General features: G+C 38.5%; 1 protein-coding gene across 6 annotated transcripts in view; it reads left to right on the top strand.

Annotated features, from left to right (window-relative positions):
* HIVEP1 (HIVEP zinc finger 1) overlaps nt 1-23,537 on the top strand; it is a 134,492-nt gene that overhangs the window by 70,722 nt on the left and 40,233 nt on the right. For all 6 annotated transcript variants that reach the window (XM_055407247.2, XM_055407248.2, XM_055407244.2 and 3 more), the window contains exon 3: nt 9,140-9,193. In XM_055407247.2, the coding sequence (XP_055263222.2) occupies nt 9,140-9,193 (54 nt within the window). The remainder of the gene's footprint in view (nt 1-9,139; nt 9,194-23,537) is intronic.

Raw genomic sequence — 23,537 nt, 5'->3', positions numbered from 1 at the left:
TTGCATGATCTTCTCATTTGTCAATGAAATACTGTTCTCTTGACTTCTGTGGCCAAATTGTTTCTGATTCTCCTAATTTTTTCAGCTTTTTTTCTTTTCCTTTTTTTTTTTTTTTTGCCTTTTTCTTGGGTTTTTCTTCCTCTACCTCTCATCTCACAAGTGATTTTTAACTGGAGGTTAGGTGGCCCATTAAAACATTTGGCAAAGCTTTAAAAATTTATACAGTCTGGGACACCATTCCTATAGTTTCTGATTCAGTAAGTCCTCCTAGAAGCCTATAATATAGTAGTTCTATGGTAATAGTCTATTATACAAAGGTACCACAGTTTCCTAAACCATTTCTCAAGTATTCAACACGTATTTATTGAGTATCTGCTATATTCTCGGTATCATTGATTATTCATGTTTTTTCCTTTGTGGAAACTACAGTGATGAATAGCCTTTGTTCCACTCCTTTCATTGCCTTAGTCTAGAATCAGTACTTGAATCGGCATATTAAAATGTAAAGATTGGTCTCAAAGATCTTGATGCTTATGGCCAAATTACTTCATAGAATAGTTATATTTTTACTTCCACCTACTCCATGGTATGGTTTTAGCAACCAGTTACATAAGAAGGTGGCTCTCAAATCCCGTGTCTTTAAACTTGCTGTCTCCAGGTGTATGTTACAAACTGCGATGAGTTCCTGACTCTCGTCTTGCTTTCTGCGTCTTTGCCTCTGTAGCCTCCTTGTCCTCCCCTCTCTGAGCTCCCTCCTCCTCCAGACAGGAATTCTCATTTTCTCCTCTGCTTTCACAGCGTTTGTATTATTTCTTCCATGAAGGTGCTTCAGGACCATTCTTCCTGTTTGCAAGATGGTCACATTCACGTGCTTCCGAGCGCCCCATGGACTCAGTCTCACATTCACCGCGTGGAGAGGGGTTGCTTGTTTACTTCTCCAAGTTCCTGCATGGAAGGGTTATTCATCTTTGTGCATCCTTAGTGCTAGCCCACAGGAGCTAATAAATATATTCCTGACTGAGTGAACCATTCAGCATATTAATGTTTTTATGTTTTAGGAATTATCCCAGAGTCTTTCATATGATCTGGAAATTTGGAATTTAGAACCTATAGACAGATGACTTTTTTTCTTTAAATAATTTAAATCACATTTTTAGGGATTTCCCAGGTGACACTAGTGGTAAATAACCCACCTGCCAACACAGGAGACAAAAGTGACCTGGGTTCGATCCCTGGGTCAGGAAGATCTCCTGGAGGCGGGCATGGCAACCCATTCTAGTATTCTTGCTTGGAGAATCCCATGGACAGAGGAGCCAGGCAGGGTATGGTCCATGAAAGTAAAAGTGAAGTCACTTAGCCGTGTCCAACTCTTTGCAGCCCCATGGACTGTAGCCTACCAGGCTCTTCCATCCATGGCATTTTCCAGTCAAGAGTACTGGAGTGGGTTACCATTTCCTTCTCCAGGGGATCTTCCCGACCTAGGGATTGAACCCAGGTCTCCCTCATTGCAGGCTGATGCTTTACAGTCTGAGCCACCACAGAAGCAATGGTCATAAAGAGTCAGACACAACTGAAGAAACTTAGCATGCCTGCATATATTAGGATTTTTAGTTTTTATTAAATTTAGATAATATTTTATATTAAAATGTTTATTATAGGTAATTTATTAATTGAAGAAAATAGAAATAACATTAAAACTATTAATGTACTACCCTCAGATAATCATTACATTTGAGCCTATTTACAGAAATTGTATGTGTGTGTGTATGTACACAGACGTCTGCGTGACACAGTGTGTTTTTACATAATATACTTTGAGTGTTTTTTTCTATCAATAAGTATTTCAAAAGTATTTTAAATGGCTGCCCAACATTCCGTTGTATGGAAATATCATAGTTCTTTGATTAGTCCCTTATGGTTTTGCATGTAAAATTGTCCCCAAGTAATTGTTAACATAAATGCTATAGTAAATACTGCAATAGTGATTCGTTTATTGAACAAATATGTGTTGAGGGTCCGCTGGTCTAAGCACCTATGTACTCTGTTGGATAAGAAACCGCTTTAATGAAAAAAGCAAGTGCGTACACAGGGTCTCAGAATATCCCATGGTGAACGACGCGTAGGGGCTGAGAACTCTGTCCTGGGGGCACAAACCAGGACCTGAGGGAGCAGGTCAGGGAAGGCTTCTGAAAGGAAGTGATCACAGGTTATTGGCTAGTTTCTCTGTTTTGGGATGTGTATCGGAATACCACTTGGTTCCTGTGATGACGTGTAAATGTTTTATTTATCATTGACGCTTTTTTGTTTTGCTTTTTGTTTACACTAAAGATAGATATTTTAATCAAGTACATTTTGAACATTATTTAAATTACCTTCCCCCTCATCCCCATCCTGTTTCCTACTACAAATGATAATAACATGTTTTCTAATATTGGAAAATGGGCTTCCCTAGAAACAGTGGGAGCAGTGTCAGACTTTATTTTTTGGGCCTCCAAAATCACTGCAGATGCTGATTGCAGCCAGGAAATTAAAAGACGCTTACTCCTTGGAAGGAAAGTTATGACCAACCTAGATAGCATATTAAAAAGCAGAGACATTACTTTGCCAACCAAGGTCCGTCTTGTCAAGGCTATGGTTTTTCCCGTGGTCATGTATGGATGTGAGAGTTGGACTGTGAAGAAAGCTGATCGCCGAAGAATTGATGCTTTTGAACTGTGGTGCTGGAGAAGACTCTTGAGAGTCCCTTGGACTGCAGGGAGATCCAACCAGTCCATTCTAGGGGAGATCAATCCTGGGTGTTCATTGGAAGGACTGATGCTAAAGCTGAAACTGCAATACTTTGGCCACCTCATGCGACGAGTTGACTCACTGGAAAAGAGTCTGATGCTAGGAGGGATTGGGGGTGGGAGGAGACGGGGACGACAGAGAATGAGATGGCTGGATGGCATCACCGACTCGATGGACATGAGTTTGAGTGAGCTCCGGGAGTTGGTGATGGACAGGGAGGCCTGGCGTGCTGTGATTCATGGGGTCATGGAGAGTTGGACACGACTGAGCGACTGAACTGAACTGAGTGGCTCAGCAGTAAAGAATCTACCTGCAATGCAGGAGACATGGGTTCGATCCCTGGGTAGGAGATCTCCGGGAGAGGGGAAATGGCACCCCACTCCAATATTCTTGTATGGGAAATCCCATGGACAGAGGAGTCTGCCTGGCTCCAGTCCAAGGGGTCTCAAGAGTCAGACATGACTTCAGGACTAAACCACCACCACCAATCCTGAAATATCTCTGCATACTTACTTTACACCTTCATTTGGTATGGCTTTCTAATCTTGGAATGTATTTCTGGGTGTGGATTGTTAAATCTATATTCATTTGGGAGATTTTTAGGTAGTGTTGATTTTTCTGCGCCTTTGGTCACATTTTGATATCAGGGTTGTAGCTGCTTTTAAAAACTATTTAGAACACCTTTCTTGTTAGCTTGTGCTCTGGGACAGTTTAGGAGAAATGTTTATTCTTCAGAATTGGTAAGAATCTGATGACAAGACCATCTTGGCCTTCAACCTTAGAGAAGTAATTCTGTGTTATTCCCCGGTTACTTTCTCAGTCTTCTGTACTTAGTCTAGTTGGGTTTCTCTTTCTGGACAAGCTGGGTAATTTTACATTTTTGTAGAACTTGTTAATCACAGTCTTCAAATTCATTAGGACAGAGTTCACTCTCTCGCTTTTTATTTTTTTCTCCACTTATTTCAGGCCGTATTTTTCAGGTTGAAATATTACTAGTCTAGACTATCATTTTTTGGCATTATTGTGGAGCTTAGCTTCCTGAAAGACATAGATCTGGAAATATGAAAGATACCATTTACAGGTTAAAATGTGTTACCTCCAAAGGTCGGCTTACTTAGCTGATTTGGTAGTGAACACTAGGCCCGTCGTTTAGAAGAGCATGTATTTGTGGTTATGGGTGTTGGGTGCACTCTTCATATTACGTCATGGTCATATATTTAGTCTTATTGAAATAGCTCGAGCAGTTACCAGTGAAAACAGGGAGCTGGTGCTGACGTGTGATGATGGGACGTGGGAGTTAGGCTTATTCAGTAGTAAAAATAGTGCAGCGCATATGGTGATCTTTTTTCAATCAGATGGTCTCCCTTAGCGTAAACAGAGGTGCCTTTTACAGTTCCTTAGGATCTGCCTCCTAAAAATCTACTATTAGTGTTTCCACTTGGCGTCTTTAGGGCTGCGTGAAGGAGGAGACCCCCTGATGGTCAGAGCAGAGGTTACGGGTGCCTGTCAGAACAGCAGGCGAGGAGGAGGCGCTGCTGGAATTGGGGTGATCGTTAAACTCCTCACTAGGTCGGAAGGCGTGAGGAGCAGCTGGTTCACCTGCCGTTTCAGGGCACTGATGCAGTTTCTTCAACGCAGAAATCACCTTTAACCTTAAGGAAGATAAAGCGCCAGGTTCTTACCTGGAACCACCGAAGGCCAGTGCTCAGTCTGTGGGTGCCTGTTCCTTTTTCCCTTTTCCAGAATGCACCCGTGCTCACCGTGTCACCTGGCAGGTTACTGCCAGCATTTCTACCGTGGGCAGATCGCTCAGTCCCCCTTACTGTTGAAGCTGCTAATGCTCATGAGACACAGAGCATTGGAAAAACGGATCCTCCCCGCAGCAGCCGTGGCTCTGCGGCGGGTGTCGAAGCAGGTTTTTCCCCAGGAGCCGACATCCCGAGGCCATGGGGTCGGGGCCAGCAGGTGGAAGAGCCTCAGGGACCCGAGGGCACCTACGCAGAGGTGTGGCTGCGGCCGCACACAGGGAGTGGGTCCACGGAGAACTTCGCTGCGCCGGGGAATCGGGCTTTATATTTACCATCAAGTTGGTATTAAAATGATTGTTGAAAGGGTATTGTAATGCAGAGCCTTTTTTTTTTTTTACACTTTATATTTCTAGTTCTTCCTTGTGTACCTGCCACCAGGTAAACAGTCAATGCAATAAAAACACACAACTGTCGATGAACCAAATCCTAGCAGTTTGGTGGGTTGGTCCCCAGAACTGATGTCCTGGATCCTCGTGCTCTTGAGGAGGGGTGCTGAGACTCTGAGATGGTGCAGGAGACCTCCTCCTTTTCATCAGAGGGTGAAAGTAGTCAGAGAGCAGGCACTTACTTCAAATCCTTATTTGAGGATTGTTTTATTTTTATAAATGATTTGTTTTTAATGATCCCATCTTCTTCCCAGAACCCCAAAAGAACGGTGGTTTCCTAAGGGCTCCAGGAATTTTGTTTTTTTGGCTCAATGGTTTCAGATTATGTTTCACAAATCAATCTTTGTTTTTTCTTTATTTACAGTTATTTACGTGTGGTGAAAATAAAATAGTTTTGCATTGTTTTCTTATACAAACAAAAGCTTTAAAATATACAAGGCATTAAACAAGCTTGTTCATAGCCTGTACCATTAAGAAATAGTTTGTCTGCTTTACCAGAGAAGAAAAACTGTCAAAAGGCACACATTTTTAATAGTTGCAGAACCAAACTTTAACCTACACGGTCAGTAGTCCTCCCAAGCCTGTCACTCAGCCATGGGTCCTTCTGGATCTTGGGGACAATTATGGATCCATTCATGTGTTGCTAGGACCTTTTCCAGGTGAACAACTCCAAGCATATTTAGTAAAAGTTGAATAAATTGCAATTACATCTTAATTTAAATACAGTAAGAACTCATTACAGTAAGAATGTGTTACTTATTTTAGATTTACCAACATGGTGTGAATGTCCATTTTGCACATATATCTGTTTTTATTTTGAAGCAGCTGAGAAACTACTGTTTATTTCTGAATGTGTGGTTTTTATGAAATTATGAGCTTGGATAACAGTGACCTTGGGGAGTGCATGATGGAAGATGTCTGAGAACCTGAGATCCTGTTCTAAACAACACGTACCCCCCTGCACATCAAGGCTTATGACGAGAGGTGTCTTGGCTGGGTGGTGAAGCCCTTGGCTGAGAACTATTTTCTGTCTGTGGGTTCAAGCCATGGGTTTGCTGTCCAGCATGGGGCTGAGAATCAATGTGTCTGAGCAAGGCAGCATTTTTCATTTTTAATAGGAAAGGACAGAAATTAGTGTATGGGTAAGTTGGTTTCTGAATTATGTATACACGTAATATATATACACACACATTTGTAATTGGTTGGAATGTAAAAACATTCCTTACTCTGGGTCACAGTGAAAAAAATGATAAATGTTGCTTTTAAATACTAGTAAATTGCCTTATCTGCACCAATTAAGACCATATAATAAATGAGTACTTTCTCTGCAGCTTTGGAGAGTGTCTTTAAAACATCTTGTTTTACCAGGAAAATCATAAACAGAGGTTAAATATAAACAGGACTTTCTCTAAAAGAGTGAGGCAAGAGCTTATAATGACTATTATAAACTCTGTCACTGAAGATTGTAATTACCTATTGAATTAGAGTTCCAGGTAAAGGCATTTAAGTAAATGCCTATACCTAACACAGTTCAGTTCAGTTCAGTCGCTCAGTCGTGTCCGACTCTCCACGACCCCATGAATCACAGCATGCCAGGCCTCCCTGTCCATCATCAACTCCCGGAGTTCACTCAAACTCATGTCCACAGAGTCGGTGATGCCATCCAGCCATCTCATTCTCTGTCGTCCCCTTCTCCTCCTGCCCCCAACCCTTCCCAGCATCAGAGTCTTTTCCAGTGAGTCAACTCGTCTCATGAGGTGGCCAAAGTATTGCAGTTTCAGCTTTAGCATCAGGCCTTCCAATGAACACCCAGGATCGATCTCCCTTAGAATGGACTGGTTGGATCTCCTTGCAGTCCAAGGGACTCTCAAGAGTCTTCTCCAACACCACAGTTCAAAAGCATCAATTCTTCAGCGATCAGCTTTCTCCACAGTCCAACTCTCACATCCATACATGACCACGGGAAAAACCATTGCCTTGACTAGACGCAGTAGATACCCCAAATCTACTGATACAAATTGAGGTCATTTTTGCAAGAATTTGTCATGTTAAAGTACAAATAGAAGGTGGCCAAACTTCAATATACTGAACAGAAACTGTTCATTAAATATGTGTTAAGTCATGAGCTTTTGCTGCCTGGAGCCCCAGTTAATCCTATTAATAAAAAGTTGTTTTATTATATAATACCAAATTATGCATGCACAAACTCTTACACACAGTCATTACTGCTATGAATATATATCAGTACAATGTATACATATATATTATTTATGGTTCTTAAGTTAGGCAAACTGCTGGCATAGAAATAATGCTTTTCATTTTTATGTTTCTCAAAGACTGTATATTTAATACTTATTTACATTTTTAATATCTCCAATGTACTCTCCAATATACTCAGTATTATTTATTTTTGAAAAAGTGGGCCTTGTGCTTTTGTCATGTATATTAATATAAATTTCAGTCATGCATTTGGAATTCTTTTGAAGTAAAAGTACTGCTAAATACAGAATCTACTTTCTGCATTTATTATGGGCTTTCTTTTTTTTTCTATTACTGTTTCGTTTTACTCATTTTTTCATGAGAAATAACTAAAAGCTTGCAAATGAGAAAAAAAAATGTATTATTTTCAAAGACTGTCTCTCCTCCCCTCAAATCTTACTCTGGATCTTATAATTATCAGGGAGCAAATAGGACGTTGCTGACGGGATGAAGATGTAGTCTTGAGAAACCATGGCTTGTTTCCTTCATTCTCATCTCCCCGTCTCCCTTGATAAGGCAGGCTGGATGGATCAGTATGCATTTGAAAGAAGTTTGCTCAATGAATGGAAGGTCCTTTGAGTTTCTGGCTTTTCCGGCAAGGCTGATGGGGAAGAGGCAGGTAGCACCGGAGATTGAAGGGCCTGTGATGGGGAGGATGCCATCTTCTGTGGCCCGCGGTGATGTTTAGTATCAGTGACCATTGTGGGAGCTGATAGTGGACACTGGGAGGTATGAATGGCTGACATACCAATATTCTGAAAGCATTTAAACCGTACTCCAGTGGACTACTGAAATGTTGCATCGTTATGGTTATGGTGTTCATTTCAGTACGGAATAGTACCTAGGAATTTTGTTAACTTCTGCCATTAGAGTCAGTATTTAGACCACTGTATTAAACAGAATTGGTTTCTGTCAATCATCAAATATGTATATCCTTATAAAAATTTAAATTAACTGTTACCAACGTAGAACATGCGCTTATTTACCAAATCCAGTTGTGCTCAAATCTCAGATGGGAGAGCTGGAGCTCTGGGAGGCAGCCACCCCAACTCTTTGTTAGTTATTGCTTCTTTCAGAACTGTGCTCATCTAAAAATGATGATTGCAGAAATGCTATATATTTGTTGCTGTTTTTCAGTTGCTCAGTGGTGTCTGACCCTTTTACGACCCCATGGACTGTAACCCACCGGGCTCCTCTGTCCATGGGATTCACCAGGCAAGAATACTAGAGTGGGTTGCCATGCCCTCCTGCAGGGGATTGTCCCAGCCCAGGGATCGAACCCGAGTCTCCTGCATTGAAGGTGGATTCTTTACTGCTGAGCCACTGCGGAAGCCCTTAGTTTTTATTTAGTATCTCTTTAATTCAGTATTCCACCCTCACACTTCATGGGTAATTATTCTGTAACCAACAGTTGGCAAAAGTATCATGTTGCTGCTTTTCAGCCCATCATTTATTTTCCATCCTTGTACTTCTTCCATGTTTGACTTAGGTCTTAGGCCATCTGTGAACTTAGCTTAGACTTACTTCTAAGCCAGTCGGCATTTGTTGAAACTCACCAGTGAAATTTGTATGTCTTCATTAAAAAAAAAAAAAAAAGAATTATTTTTATGTACCTTGAATAGGCAGCTAAACATTTTAAAATTATGATTCAGTATTTAAAACGCACTAATTCTTTGCATCATGGAAACGATTGGAAGTAGCCCTTGTGACTAAGACTTAATTATAATTTTAAAAGGACTCCATTATTCCTTTAACAGTTTACACATACTTGTTTCATAAATAATTCATTCAACAAATGTTTATTACTATGTGTCAGCTACCTTTTATAAGTAATATATTTGTTTTGCTGTCTTATTTGTGTATGATGAATTAATTTATCCTTATTTTTGTTTTTCTTAGACAAAATTGAAGAAGCACAAAAAGAACTAAATGGGGCAGAAGTGTCAAAAAAAGGTACGTTAAAACCAACCCCAGTGTGGGCTTTATTCCCGCAGAGGGTCCTGGGTAAATGCCTTGTTATCGCAGCCTTTCTACGTGAATCAGTGTGAAACCGATACCTAAAAGTTGGTGGACTTTATGAAAGGTTTTGAGTGCATAGCATGTTCTGTGACTGTTTCCCAGGTGTTAACTCTTTCGCTGGGGGAGTATGACAGCTTGTTGGAGATCTTCTGAAAATCCTATTTGGGAGACTGTCACATAGCTATAAACAGGGCCGGTATAATGGGTACTGACGGCTGTGTTCACATAAATGTGTGCTTATGTGTGCTCGAGTGGTGGAGAATTTTTTTTTTTTTTATGTGACAAAAGCCTAAGACAACCAAAATAACCCACGTGCTAGTCAGTGCAGGAATAGGTGCCTCAGTTGTAGTACCTTCATATTTGGGGATGTTATGCAGCTTTTTAAAAAACGTTAACTATTTCAGTTGACTGTGGTGATTTGTTGCAGTGGTGAGAAGAAGGGGCAGAGGACGTTGATTAACGTTTGTTTATCTGGATCTGTGTTCTTTCCTTCGTTTTCATGGGTAAATTTTGTATAAGGAATAAAAAGCTTACAAGCAAAAAAGCGGTTTTCATCACAGAAAGCGTACTGATCATTTTCTCAGCTACTGTGAAAAAAGACATCTGATGTAGAACAGTCTGTGGAAGGGGAGGGAGACAGGAAGGTGGATGGAGCTCCAGCACACTGTTAGTGGGCAAAACTGATTAAAAGGATGCAAGATTCTCTTTATGGCATTCAGGTTGCATGATTTGTTTTTGCTTTGTCCTTGTTATATCCTCTTATTACCGCAGGATATTTTGGCAGAAAAATTTAGCCATGTAGGATTCCAGTGGAAAGTCTTTTTCTTTTTTTTTTTTTTTAATCTAAGTAGATTCCTAACTGGGCTTTTCCTGTGGCTCAGTGGTAAAGAATCTGTCTTCGATGCAGGAGACTCTGGTTTGATCCCTGGGTTAGGAAGATCCCCTGGAGAAGGGCATGGCAACCCACTCCAGTATTCTTGCCTGGAGAATCCCATGGACAGGACCCCCGACAGTCCACGGGGCCACAAAGAGTCAGACACGACTGAAGCGACTTAGCAGCAGCAGTGGATTCCTAAGTAGATACCTTTGGTGGAAATAATTTCAGGTTGTCCGCGTTCTCCGCCCCTTGGCCCAGCCTGTGCAGCCTTCAGGGCTGATTGGGGCTGGTCTGAGCAGCTCCGCTGTGATGTGCAGACATCTTAAAAGTATCTTCCCTCTTTATCTGCTCCCCTCACCACTTTCCATGGGATTTCTGGAAAGCCCATATCAAACACGACCCTTCAGTGGCACTCTTGCCAAAACACAATCTAAGAAGAGTTGAGAAGTCATTACAGCCAGGGCCATCCCTTTGAAAGGTTGACTGAAGATCCCTTCCTCACACTGCTGAAATCCTCAAGCATTTGAGACAGTCAGGCTGTAAGAACCTAAGAGTTTAAACTTTGTTATGGTCAATCTTTTCCATGTCTAGTAATGGTTTATAGCTGCTTCAGTTAGCAATATAAATGTGTTCTTGTCTTACTTTTACTTCTTTCCTACCCCTGTGGCAACGAGCTTTAAAAACAGCGAACTAAGTGTCTGATAGGAAAGGAGGAAATGGAACAGAGGTTCTAGAAAAAGAAATGGGATAATGAGGTTGAAGTAATCCAGTGGGCTGCATTTGGCAGGCTACATTTATTTAAGACCCAGGATGAATACCAAGCAAGCATTGTTCTGTGCAGTTCACTGCCCAGTGTTGCTACTCAGCTTTCATTTTTACATATGCATTCTGGGCAAATTAAAAATAAAGTAGTCTTGCTCCAAAATATAATTGAGGAATAATATCAGTTTGTCTTTAACAGCACAAGATAAACTTTTTGAGTAACAAAAGTCTTTGAGATTTCTCAGATCTTTGCTTGTTGAGCTGTCTTGTTTGATGAAAGGAAATCCATTTCTTCTTTTGTAGCATATACTTTAGAAATTTGGAGTTTTATTGTTTTTATTGATTTGTGGGTCATCTAGAATAGATCATTTTTTTCACTACTTTTTCCAACTTTTGGTGATTTCCCCCCCTTGAAAGTTTAACTTTTTCTGCACCTGCCTTTTTTTCTTTAATTGCTACTTTGTTCAAAGGCTTTGTGTCAATTGAAGATGCTATAGTCTTTAACCCATTGGAAGTTCTTTCTGCCTCTTCTTTTTCTTACCAGCAGGACAAGTAACTAATTTATCTTCAGAAGAATTTAGCATACTGTAGGCTCTTAAAACAAACCTTGCTTATTGGTAGATTTTAAAAGATATCTTTCCTGTTTTCTAACATTTTAAGGAAAGATTCATCTGTGTAGTACAATATGATTACAGAGAAGCTGACTTTGTTCATTATATACCAATAGAATAAAGAAGTGCACTAAATTATGGTAGCATATTTCTTTTATTCTTTCTCTCTGTTTATGAATGAAAATCAGATGATTTGAGTTTTGTTTATTTTGGTTTTAACCAATTTGGGGATAAATATAGACAGCGGCATTCATCAGTTCTCTATAATGTCCTTATTTTCTTCCTTATAGTGCTAAATACTTGGTTTTAATATCCACTGTGCTTGACACTATTTCTAAAATCATTGCATGAGATTTAAATAAATAGTGAATGTCACAGATGTAATGATGAATACGACTAAAGTGAACTGGGAAGAAATAAATTCATCAGTTAATCAGGAGAGCTTTTATGTGCTGTTCCATGAATAAATTTTGATTTTAGTACTTTGTTTTAAATTTTTATCACATAATATTTGACCCATAAAATAATCCATGTAAGTATATGTAATATATATTATTACATATATGCAATGTCATATATTGTTGTGTATATATTTTATGTGTGTCTCATATTATGTATCATCACATATATTTAATACATAGTACTTATATTAGTATATGTAATATATATTATAACATCATGATAATAGCATGGCAATCTTTGATGCTAATAGCCAAGTTAAGAACTGGCATATTGCTAATATGTACTGTATACTGGTCTCCATTTCATCCCAATATTTGCTTGGTAGAAAGTCTTTGTGTCATCATCTGCATTTCCTCTTTGAAAAAATGTCTATTAACTTCTTTTGCCGCATTTTTTAATTAGGTTGTTTGGGGTTTTTTATTTGATGCTGAGTTATATGAGCTCATATATAGCTCATATGATGTCGAGTTATTATGTATGTTGGTTAGTCCCTCATGGCTCACATCATTTGCATATATTTTCTCCCGTTCAGTAGGTTGTCTTTTCATTTGCTGATGGTTTACTTTGCTGTGTAAACGCTTTCAAGTTTAGTTGGGTCCCATTTGCTTATTTTTACTTTTATTTCCTTTAGGAGATGGAGCAAAAAAAAAATACTGCTGTGATTTGTGAAAAAACATATTTTGCTTCTTTTCCTCTAGGAGTTTTGTAGTATCCAGTCTTACATTTAGGTCTTTAATCCATTTTGAGTTTATTTTTGTGTATGGTATTTGGGAATGTTTTAATTTGACTCTTTTACATATAACTTTTTTTCTCACTGTATATTCTTGCCTCCTTTGTCAGAGATTAATTGTCAATGTATTTAATAAAATTACTCCAGTGTTCTTTTTTTCTCTTCAGTCAGGTATTTTTCTTATAACTTATCCATTTTATCAGGTACTTCAGTTTATTGGCAAAATGTCATTCCTGGTATTCTTTCTTCCGTTGCTGCTGGATCTGTAGTTGTGTCTCCGTTTTCTCACTGTTCACGTTCGCCTTTTCTCTCTACATTGCTTAGTCTTGCCAAAGGTTTGTCTGTTCCACTCCCCTTTTACTGTAACGTCCGAGTTTCTTGATATCGTCTTGTATAACACTTTTCCTGTTTCATTACATTTTGCTCTGCGTTACCTTTTCTTCTTCTTTGGGCTTATTCTGTTATCCAGTTTCTTAGGTTGGTAACTGGGATTATTTTTACATCTTTATTCTTTCCTAGTAAAATCACTTGAAGCTATTGATTTCCTTATAAACACTGCTTCGGCTGTATTAAACGTAGTCTCATGTTTCCTACCTCCATTAACTTTTGTGCTGGTTTCTTCTTTGACTCCCTCAATAGAGTTTTTTTCCCTTAGAGATGGTTGGGGATTTTTATTTACTTTTTTGTTACTGATTTCTGACTTAATTGCACTGTTAAATTAATTGCTTTTTGAAATCAGTTTGTATTTCTAAAATAATTTGCTCTTCTGTTTCTGCATAATCAAAAGTTTTAGGGAATGGTGTATAAAAATGCTCCTAGATTTTATATTAGAAATTTAAGAGTTCAGCATTGTACAGAAAAATTCATCATTTTACAAAGATGGGAAAGCTGAAGTTGAAAGCTGTTCAATAACTGTATCCCAGGGACCGTAACATAGGATGAGGAATTTTCAAGTTTGTGTTCAGTCGCTCAGTTGTGTCCGACTCTTTGCGACCCCATGAATCACAGCCCTCCAGGCCTCCCTGTCCATCACCAGTTCGCGGAGTTCACTCAAACTCATGTCCATCGAGTCAGTGATGCCATCCAGCCATCTCATTCTCTGTCATCCCCTTCTCCTCCTGCCCCCAATCCCTCCCAGCATCAGAGTCTTTTCCAGTGAGTCAGCTCGTCGCATGAGGTGGCCAAAGTATTGCAGTTTCAGCTTTAGCATCTGTCCTTCCAATGAACACCCAGGATTGATCTCCTTTAGAATGGACTGGTTGGATCTCCGTGCAGTCCAAGGGACTCTCAAGAGTCTTCTCCAACACCACAGTTCAAAAGCATCAATTCTTCGGCAATCAGCTTTCTTCACAGTCCAGCTCTCACATCCATACATGACCACTGGAAAAACCATAGCCTTGACTAGACAGACCTTTGTTGGCAAAGTAATTTCTCTGCTTTTTAATACACTGTCTAGGTTTGTCATAGCTTTTTTTCTAAGGAGCAAGCAAGTCTGTGCTATTCTGCTGTTATTCTGCATTGTAACTGGATGAGAGCTGTGTTCTAATGATAGTTGAATCTATAGTAGTTCAGTTCAGTTTAGTTCAGTTCAGTCGCTCAGTCGTGTCCGACTCTCCGTGACCCCATGAATCACAGCATGCCAGGCCTCCCTGTCCATCACCAACTCCTGGAGTTCACTCAAACTCAGGTCCACAGAGTCGGTGATACCATCCAGCCATCTCATTCTCTGTCATCCCCTTCTCCTCCCGCCCCCAACCTTTCCCAGCATCAGAGTCTTTTCCAGTGAGTCAACTCGTCGCATGAGGCGGCCAAAGTATTGCAGTTTCAGCTTTAGCATCAGTCCTTCCAATGAACACCCAGGATCGATCTCCTTTAGAATGGACTGGTTGGATCTCCTTGTGGTACAAGGGACTCTCAAGAGTCTTCTCCAACACCACAGTTCAAAAGCATCAATTCTTCAGCGCTCAGCTTTCTTCACAGTCCAACTCTCACATCCATACATGACCACGGGAAAAACCATAGCCTTGACTAGACGGACCTTTGTTGGCAAAGTAATGTAGTTACTCCTGTTCTAAATTAATCCTTTGAGTGAAGAGATCACCTTTTCAAAAAAATATTGTAATGATTCAGGAAAAAGTAGGAGTCCAACAATGGGTATAGAAAAGGATGGAGATTTTAGGTCAGCTTGCATTGAGATTTTTCATATTATTATGTCTCAAACAGCAAAATCCTAAAATCACCACCATAATATCTGTAGTTTCCTTTTAGTAGCTATCACTCTGAAATTATATACTCTAGTCACCAGAAAGTTATTTTACCACGTGTATGAAAATAATGAGTCCTAAGCATATACGTCATTTATAGCCAAGAAATACAGTAAGCAACTTACCCTGCTGTAATAACTCTGTGATATTCAGACTTGCTCCAAGGAGTCACTTGACAAGTAGGATTTCTGTTAACATAGGCATAATGTACTGCCTGGAATTACCCTCTTGTTATCTGGGGAAGCTTGAGGGAAGTTAGGTTCCTATGTAAAACTAGACTGAGTAATTCAGAAGTGAACATGACAGTCTAGTGAGCAGAAACCTAGATTGTGAACTCTGATTAGTGGGTCAATATGAAAGCTAGCATTTGCTCACCTACTTTCCTAAATTTTTTGAAACTTCTTATAACATGAATAAGTTTTCAAGGACTGAAAAATAATTCCCCTTTTTTTAAAAATACTGATTGTGATATTGAAAAAAAAATGAAGGTTGATTTGGAATAGTATTTTATGTTAATAAGGTTATACCTTTACACCAGTGATATTCTCTTCCTTAAGAATTTTGCTAAGTATACTTAAGGAAATATGAGAGGATGTTCCCATAATTAGGGGTGATGAAGTCCTTCGTAAGTTAAGACTAAGCTTTAGGTGGCATAATGGAAAAGTTGGACTGATTTTTCTTAAATTGAAATGAATAATGTTACTGAAAGATGAGATTAAAATGTTTTAAAACAATCTGGGAGAAAATTTGTGCAGTAAAACAAAACTTGGTTGGGTTGCTTACAATGTTGTAAACTTGGAAAGGTATTAGCACTTTACAGAATGAAAGCTCACACTGATACAGCCCATGGGAAGGCTAGTGTAATATGTTAGTGAGATGTCTGAACTAGAGAATTTTTTTAAAGGAATGCAGTTTAATTATTTCAGTATTATAGTAATGCTAGCTAGTTTATAAATTAATTACCAGGAAATAATGTAATTAAATGAGCATTAATGGGTGTTTATTTTTAATTGAAATGTTTATAAATTCTACTTTCTTAATATTAATTGCTCAAAAAAGTTTATCATATTTTTCTTATAAAGTTATTAATTCATTTTTTTCTTCAGCATTTTTTTTTATTAATGCATCAGCCATTCTTTCTTGCCCTAGAAAGTGGAAAGAAAAGAAAAAGTCTGTACCTTAAAGGAACCTAGCTCTTGTGCAAATTATCATAAAATCTGAATTGGTGGAATCAAAATTCATGAGGTTTTATGTAGACTGGCAGCAGTGCCTAACAAATTTCCCTTGGGAAAACAGCTACAGCTTTTCTATTTTTTAGAAAAAGTCATCTCTTTTTTCTTTTAATATTATCTTACTTGGAATTTCAGATTTAAATATGCAGGTCTCCTGAAGTGTTCTTTTAGTGTCTTAGACAATGCTAATGACTCAGATTGCCAGAAAATTAGTATTATTCTAATTATTTGTGCCATGTATATGAGTTAAAAGTATCATGTGTCAATCCTTCCAATATCTTGAGATTTAAAAATACTAAATCCCAAGAGATCATTACTTCGCAACTAGACTATGCCAGTTTTATAAAAGATGATTTGCATAATGATAAACAAACTATCTTTTAGTAAAATAAGTAAATATTCTGTTCATGGCGTTGAAATGCAAGAAACTAAAACCTTGCTTCCTGCAAATTATGAGAGGCAAAACTCTCAGTGTATTTCTTAACAATGTTATTGATTACTCTCTATTGAGTAATCATTTATTAAATTGGAAGCTAAAATAGGTAACAAGATGTTACTTTTATAGGATTCATTGAAAGGCTTGCATTCTTTCACACTTTTATAGCCTTTCCATTGACTTCAAAATGTTATAGATTATAAGGTACACAGTGATCTCATGTCCCATTTAGGAAGGGAAAAATTGACTGACAGATAAGGGAGGACAGGGTGCTTTTATAAGTGATTGGAAGATGCAGCAGGATTTCAGGGAGATTAAAATATTCAAAACACATTTGTTTAAGATTCTATGAAGTGTGTGTTTATGTCCACTGCTTCGTTTTTTGACAAGAGAGATCTAAAACAGCTCAGATTATGAGATGTGGATGTGAGCTGCTTTGAAGACCGCATCCCTGAGGATGGTGGAAAACAAAGGAATGGGTCTCATTCTTTTGGTTCACTTGGGAATTCATTTAAGAATAAGGGGGGGGGAAATCCAGATTATGTTTAATTTACCATCTTCGCTTTTGGGATGACTGACCTTATGCATATGCCTCTTCAATCTTACTTTTTTATATGAGTCGTGTTGTAGGGAGACTTAAAAGGATCATGTGTATGGCTGTTGGTTGATTTATTTAAGCTTTTCCCCAGCCTTGCTTCTGTGACCTATGTGTGGGGCAAAAGAAAGAAAACAAAAGAGAGGCAGGCTCAGACGTTTGTTGCCTACAAGGGGACTTGTTCTTTTTCTCACATTTACTCAGATGAGAAAAGGCAGTACCTGTGTCACATGGACGTGAAGGAGACAATTCTGGGGAAGCAGGAACAGAAAATAAACGCAAGGGGCGGGGGGCGGAATCAATTGGGAATAGGTGAACAACTGCGAGGAATTCTAAAAAATAAATTTTTAAAAAATTGAAAGCCAACAGTAGAGGACCATTTCACTGAAACAGAGCATTCTCTTACCCCTGTTTCACTGTTCAGTGTTTTGTTGGGCTGTGCTATATGTACGAAGAATATCAATTCTTAAGGATGATGATTTAGAATTCTGCACCAAGCACCAAGCTTGGGATACTGTAGTAGCTATTTCATTCAAGAAGAGATTTGGAAAAAGAAAATGAGACTCTGTGGGTGAGTGAGAAAAGGCAGGAAGAGGACTGAACAAAATTTAAATGAGGGCAAATGTATATAGTAACGTGTGCGCCTAGTTGGATGTTCAGTGAGTGAGGCCATGGTTTGGCAGATGGTGTTGGAAGTGCAGCTCTGCACCAGAACGGGAAGGCCGCTATGCGGGTTCCTTGCTGGAAGCCCACCACATAGCAGCAAGGGACCCACTTAGTAATTGGTAACAAAGCCCTTCCATGGCTACCTGTGTCTCTTCAGCATGAAGACAGAGCTCCCTAACAGCTGATGAGATCTCAGCCTGTTAAGCTCTTAGCCTCACCCCTGCCACATGTGGGGATGAGGGCTCCGGTTCCATTTTGCCCAAGCTCGTATACTGGCACCTCCTGCGGGTCCTGGTGCATACAGTAGGCATTGGGCAAATATTTATTTGGCTGTTCTGAGCCCCCAGACTGGCCTGTAATATTAAATCTATTTTGTGACTTAATTGGTAGTGTTTCCTTATATTTAATATGAAACGTTACTATATGAAAGTTGAGTGTTTGTGAGGGAAGAAGAACATGTGTATGTCTTCAGTAGATGTACTGTTATTTTCTTTGCTAATTAGAGACCTGTTCAAGTTTGCACCTTCTTGGGTTGATTGTATTTATAACTTCTTATATTCTATATGTTACACAAGTATCCAAATATTTTAAGATAGAGTATAACCTTCTCTCATAAGTTTAAATAATTTTCACTGTTGCTGTATCCTTTCCTTTCTCATTTCTGAGAACATTTATTATTGATTAGATTGATTTTTTATTTAATTAAAATTTTCAAACAATGGTTACTTATTTTGCTTTAAAAATTTTCAATTTGATATATCTCTGGTTTTACTGTTTATTTCTACAGTCAAAATTATTTCTCTGAAATTATATTGACTGCTTAAAAAATTTCCTTTTCTATATAAAAAAGTTCGACAATATTTATTTGCCTTTTTATGATTACTGACATAAGTATTTTGAGTATTTATTTCATCTCTACCTGCTGGATTTTTATCTATATTTTAAGTTATTGCTAAATAAGCAGGTATTTGTTAGGTTCTTAATTTGCTAATAACTTCCTGCTTTGGGGTCGAATTACACATTAGTTGTATGTGAATAATACATGTACGTGATGAATTTAAAAATATGGAACTCCAGTGATGGGTAAAGAGTTGCCAGCTCTGTACTCCAATCCCATCATGTTTTAATTTTTTAAAACTTTATGAATTTTTAAATTTTATCCAAGATTTTGTAATATATAAAATTTAGTATGTGTTTATTCTATTACATTTTCCTTTTCTGTTAAAAGGAATATTCTTTATTCTTTTTCTATTACCTGCCTTTTTTCTGTATCATAGCCTGTTAATGGTGAATTCAGATTCCCTTCCTCACCCTATAATTATTTTTCTATTCCTCTTGAACAGTTTTCTAAAACTGTATTCCATTGCCTATTTGTTATACGATAAAAGTTAATGTTGTGTCCTGCATTGTTTAAACCCTTAACTAAATGATTCTTGGTCTTATTTGGAGGAACTGACTTCAAATTCCATTTGTATCCCATCCCTGGTTTTCTTTTCAGGGCTGAGGTCCTGTTCAGAATTGCTGCTCTGGTCTGAGTGATTTGCAGTGCATATCCTCCTTTAGGAACATTGTCAAGGCCTCCGAATCCATTTTTTGTTAGGAAATTGAACTCATTCTCCACTGATAGCACAGAACCACTCTGCTCTTCTCTCGATGTGCCTTTAATGAGGCCTGGTGGTGCCCCAGAGGTCGCTGCTGTGTTAGATACTGACTCTAAGCTTTCGCAGCTGTGCATTCACGGCCTTTGCACCTTCCTCTCTTTTGAGTGTGTCCGTTTACCCTGCTTTTGACTGACATGCTATTATCATCATGTATTTGAGTCCACATATATTCTTCACTCTTTGTATACAGCTGCTCCTCATCTTTCTTTTTACATGTATTAACCAACTGGGGACTTATTTTTTTTTACATCTCTAGCTTCCCATGAAGGATAATTTTATTTACGTGATGAATCATCATTTTTCATTAGTACAGGTCTGTTGGGTCAAATTATTTCAAGTTTCATTTATTAGAAAATGTCTATTTCTTTTTTCAATCTTGAAAAACTGCGTTTAATCCAAGTACAGAAGCATAACATTAGAGTTTGTTAGTTTATTTCCTTGAGCACATTGTTACTGTCGAGATGTCTGCTTGTGAGTCTAATTATTGTTCGTTTGAAGGTGGTCTTTTTGGGTCTTGTCTCTGACGCTTGCAGTTTCACAGTATGATTTCTGTGTGTTTATCCTGCTTGTGCTTCATAGCATTCTAGATTCTGTATATTCATGTGTTTCATTAGTTTGTGGAAACTTTTGGACCTTGTTTTCTCAAAGCTATTACTTCTGTTCAATTATTTTGAAATATGCCACATTTTCATATACTAAATGCATTTACAGCCCTTCTGCGGATTCTCAAGTTTAACCATTAATCTGATTTTGAGAAAATACTGTTTAATCTCTGTCCATGTAGGTGTGTCTTTACATAATTCTTTTTCAGAATTTTATTGTCTAATCTAGAATATTATTCTAAGTGAGGAATAGAGTCATGTCATATTTTTAAAAAAGCAAGTTTTAAACATTGTTTGAAATTGTATAAAGTTTATGAATTTGAAAAGAATTGATATCTTCAAAATATTATTTCCAGGAACATGTGTGTTTCTTCATTTTGTAAGCACCTTCCTATCAGAAAACTTTAAAATTTTCTGTAGGTTTTGAATATTTTGTGCTAAATGTATTTCTAGGCATTTTTCTGTTTTTATTGTTGTTATACATAGAATATTTTTTCATTATATTTTCTAACTGTTTTTGGCATGAGTGAAAGATACATGTATGTTTTGGGTAGATAGCTGACCTACTGCAACTCATTAGATGTAGTAGAGTTTCAGTTATTTCTCCTAGGTACTCTAGGAAACCATTGTTATCTGAAAATAATGCTGCTTTCTTCCTTACCATCATTTGTATCTCATTTTTAAAATTTCTGTTATTGTGTTGGCTAGATCTGGAGAAATGATTTAAAAATCATAGTCATTATTACAAGAATCTTTTTGTTGACCCCACCTTTCGAGATTTCTCTAGTGTTTGAGTGTTGCCTATCATTGGCATGGTACATACTCCTTATCATGTTTTCCTAGTGCTCTAAAGGTTTGTTTGGATTTTTCTAATTCCCCTGTGACTTCCTCTTTAACCCCTACGCTATTTAGAAATATGTTATTCAATTTCCAAATATTTGGGGATTTTCCAGATGTCTTTCTGCTGTTTCTCATTTAGTTTTGTTGTGGTCAGAGAACATACAAACTCCTTTTCTGAGCAACAGACTATTTTTAAGTTTAAATAGTTACACGTGCCCAGTGGCTACCTGTGTTCGTTTTCTATTGCTGTCTAATAAATTACTGTAAACTTATCAGTTCAAGAAATACACCTGTAGTTCTGTCGGTCGGAAGCCCCACACATTCTCACTGGTTTCAGTCAAGGTGTCAGCAGAGCCCTGTTTCTTTCTGAAGTCTCTAGGAGAGAATCTGTTTCCTTGCCCACTCAGGTTATTGACAGAATGAAATCCCAGTGACCCCCACACCTGCCAGCTTCATGTCTCATCCTGTTTATCTGAATGTGACACTTAACACTGTTGCTCACATTTTCTCCTTATAAGTCTCTAAACCGTGGCTTCCTGGGCCCTCTACTGTCACGTGTTTTGTGTTTTGTCTTTTTTTTTTTTTTTTTTAGCATTCACTAAAAATGAATTTTTGTGTCATTTTTGTCATCATTATCATTCTTGCCATTTCTCGCCCACCCTTAAATGCAGGGAATACCCAAACTTCTGACGGCAGACCTCTCTGCCGTATATTGTCTCTGGCTTCTCATTTCCGTACTTTTATGAAAAACAGCATTCACTGCATACTCCCAGATCTGTGCCGCTAGCCCATACTCTCTAGGGAAAGAAAAGAATATGTGCATGTCTATTTAGAAATATGTTATTCAAAATGATGTATTCATCATCATTTTCATACTGCTGTGTAATCTTTGTAATTACTTGAAATGGATGTCTAATATTATGTTAAGTGGCTCTGCCATTATTAGCCTTACCACTTCCCTGATGAACATGTCTCGTCCTGGGTCTGCAGCTATAGTATATAATTCTACATGTGGATATTGCGCTTGAGATTTGGTGGGACGGAAAGTGAGTTGATTTCCACCCCAGCCACACGCCGCCCGCCCCCCAGCAAGCTCAGTGTTGGTCCTTCCAGAGAGACAGGGAGCCTCAGCAGAACCCTGGGCAAACCTTTCTCAGGCTTTCTTGCTTTGAATCAGCTCAGGGGTCCACTGTCACTGCCTGAGTTTAGGGTAGCATTTTAACCCTCTCCTGAACTGCTAAAAGGCCTTCTAAATGGTGCCCCTCCCTCTGATCTCTTGACTGACACCAGTGTCACCTCAGTTGTTAGAAAACAGGTGGTCCCCAGGTTCCCCAAACCAGGAGAGATCTGAAGTTGTTCACACTTGTGTGTTTTTTTAGTCAGTCAGAAAAAGAGACTCACCTTCAATCAAGGCAGGGTTTTGAACACACTGTTAGGTAGTAGTTCACCATACCTGACACTATCCAACCGTGAGAATATCTTTTGTCATACTTTAGCTCCTATTTCCTTAACCTTCTTCCTTGAACAAGGAGAATGGTAAAGGAGAGCCAGCAAAATCTTAGAAGCGTGAACACAGCTCAGAAAAACACTGCTGGGATCATATTCTCCACTGAACGCTACCCACGGTGATTCCCTGTGATCTCAGGTAATAGAAAAGCAGGGAGAGTGTGAAAAGAAGGACCAAAAGTTCAGCCTTAAAAAATTTATTACCTCAGAAACAAGCGTTTTTTAAGCTTCTTTAAATTTTGTAAGATAATAAATTTATTTAAAGCCGCAGTGGGCTTCCCTGGTGGCTCAGACAGTAAAGAATACGTCCACCATGCAGGAGACTTGGGATTCGATCCCTGGGTCAGGAAGACCCCCTGCAGGAGGAAATGGCAACCCACTCCAGTATTCTTGCCTGGAAAGTCCCATGGACAGAAAAACCTGCCAGACTACAGTCCATGGGGTCACAAAGAGTTGGAGCAACTGAGCGATTAGCATGCATGCACGCATGCGCGCGCGGGCACACACACACACACACACACACGGACACACACACACACACACACACACACACACACACACAGTCACACATAATATGAGGCAATAAAATGAGATGACATGGGAAATATGGAACTTAGGGAACAAAACAATGTCGGTCCAAAACTAATAAAATTGAAACAGCAAGGAACTTAATGGCCTAAAAATCACATTATTGATGTAAGGGGTAAAGCTTTATATAATTCTAGAAAAAGCAAAGGAGAGAAACAAAAAGATGGAAGCAATTTACATCATCATAAGGGTGGTCCTGCACAAAGATAATTGATGTCAGTAATGTAAAAGAGTCCACCCCAAAGAAAAATCTTGGCCAGAAAATGTATTTGAATAAATAATAAAAAGAAAACTTTTCTGAAATAAACTAAATGTATCTCCTTTTCGAGGTTCATTGTGTTCTAGGGAAAAACAAAAAATTGAAAGTTGTACAGTGGTCAGTTCTGAGCTGACTACTAGTTTTGTTATTAGACTTTGAAAAGAAACGTTCTTACAGACATGAAGGC

The sequence above is a fragment of the Moschus berezovskii genome, chromosome 23 (genome assembly GCF_049115385.1).
Source record: "Moschus berezovskii isolate FMDL1 chromosome 23, NW_MosBer_1.0, whole genome shotgun sequence".
NCBI classification, from domain to species: Eukaryota; Metazoa; Chordata; class Mammalia; order Artiodactyla; family Moschidae; genus Moschus; species Moschus berezovskii.
The sequence above is the reverse complement of the archived record's forward strand: the minus strand, read 5'-3'. Positions and strand labels throughout refer to the sequence as shown.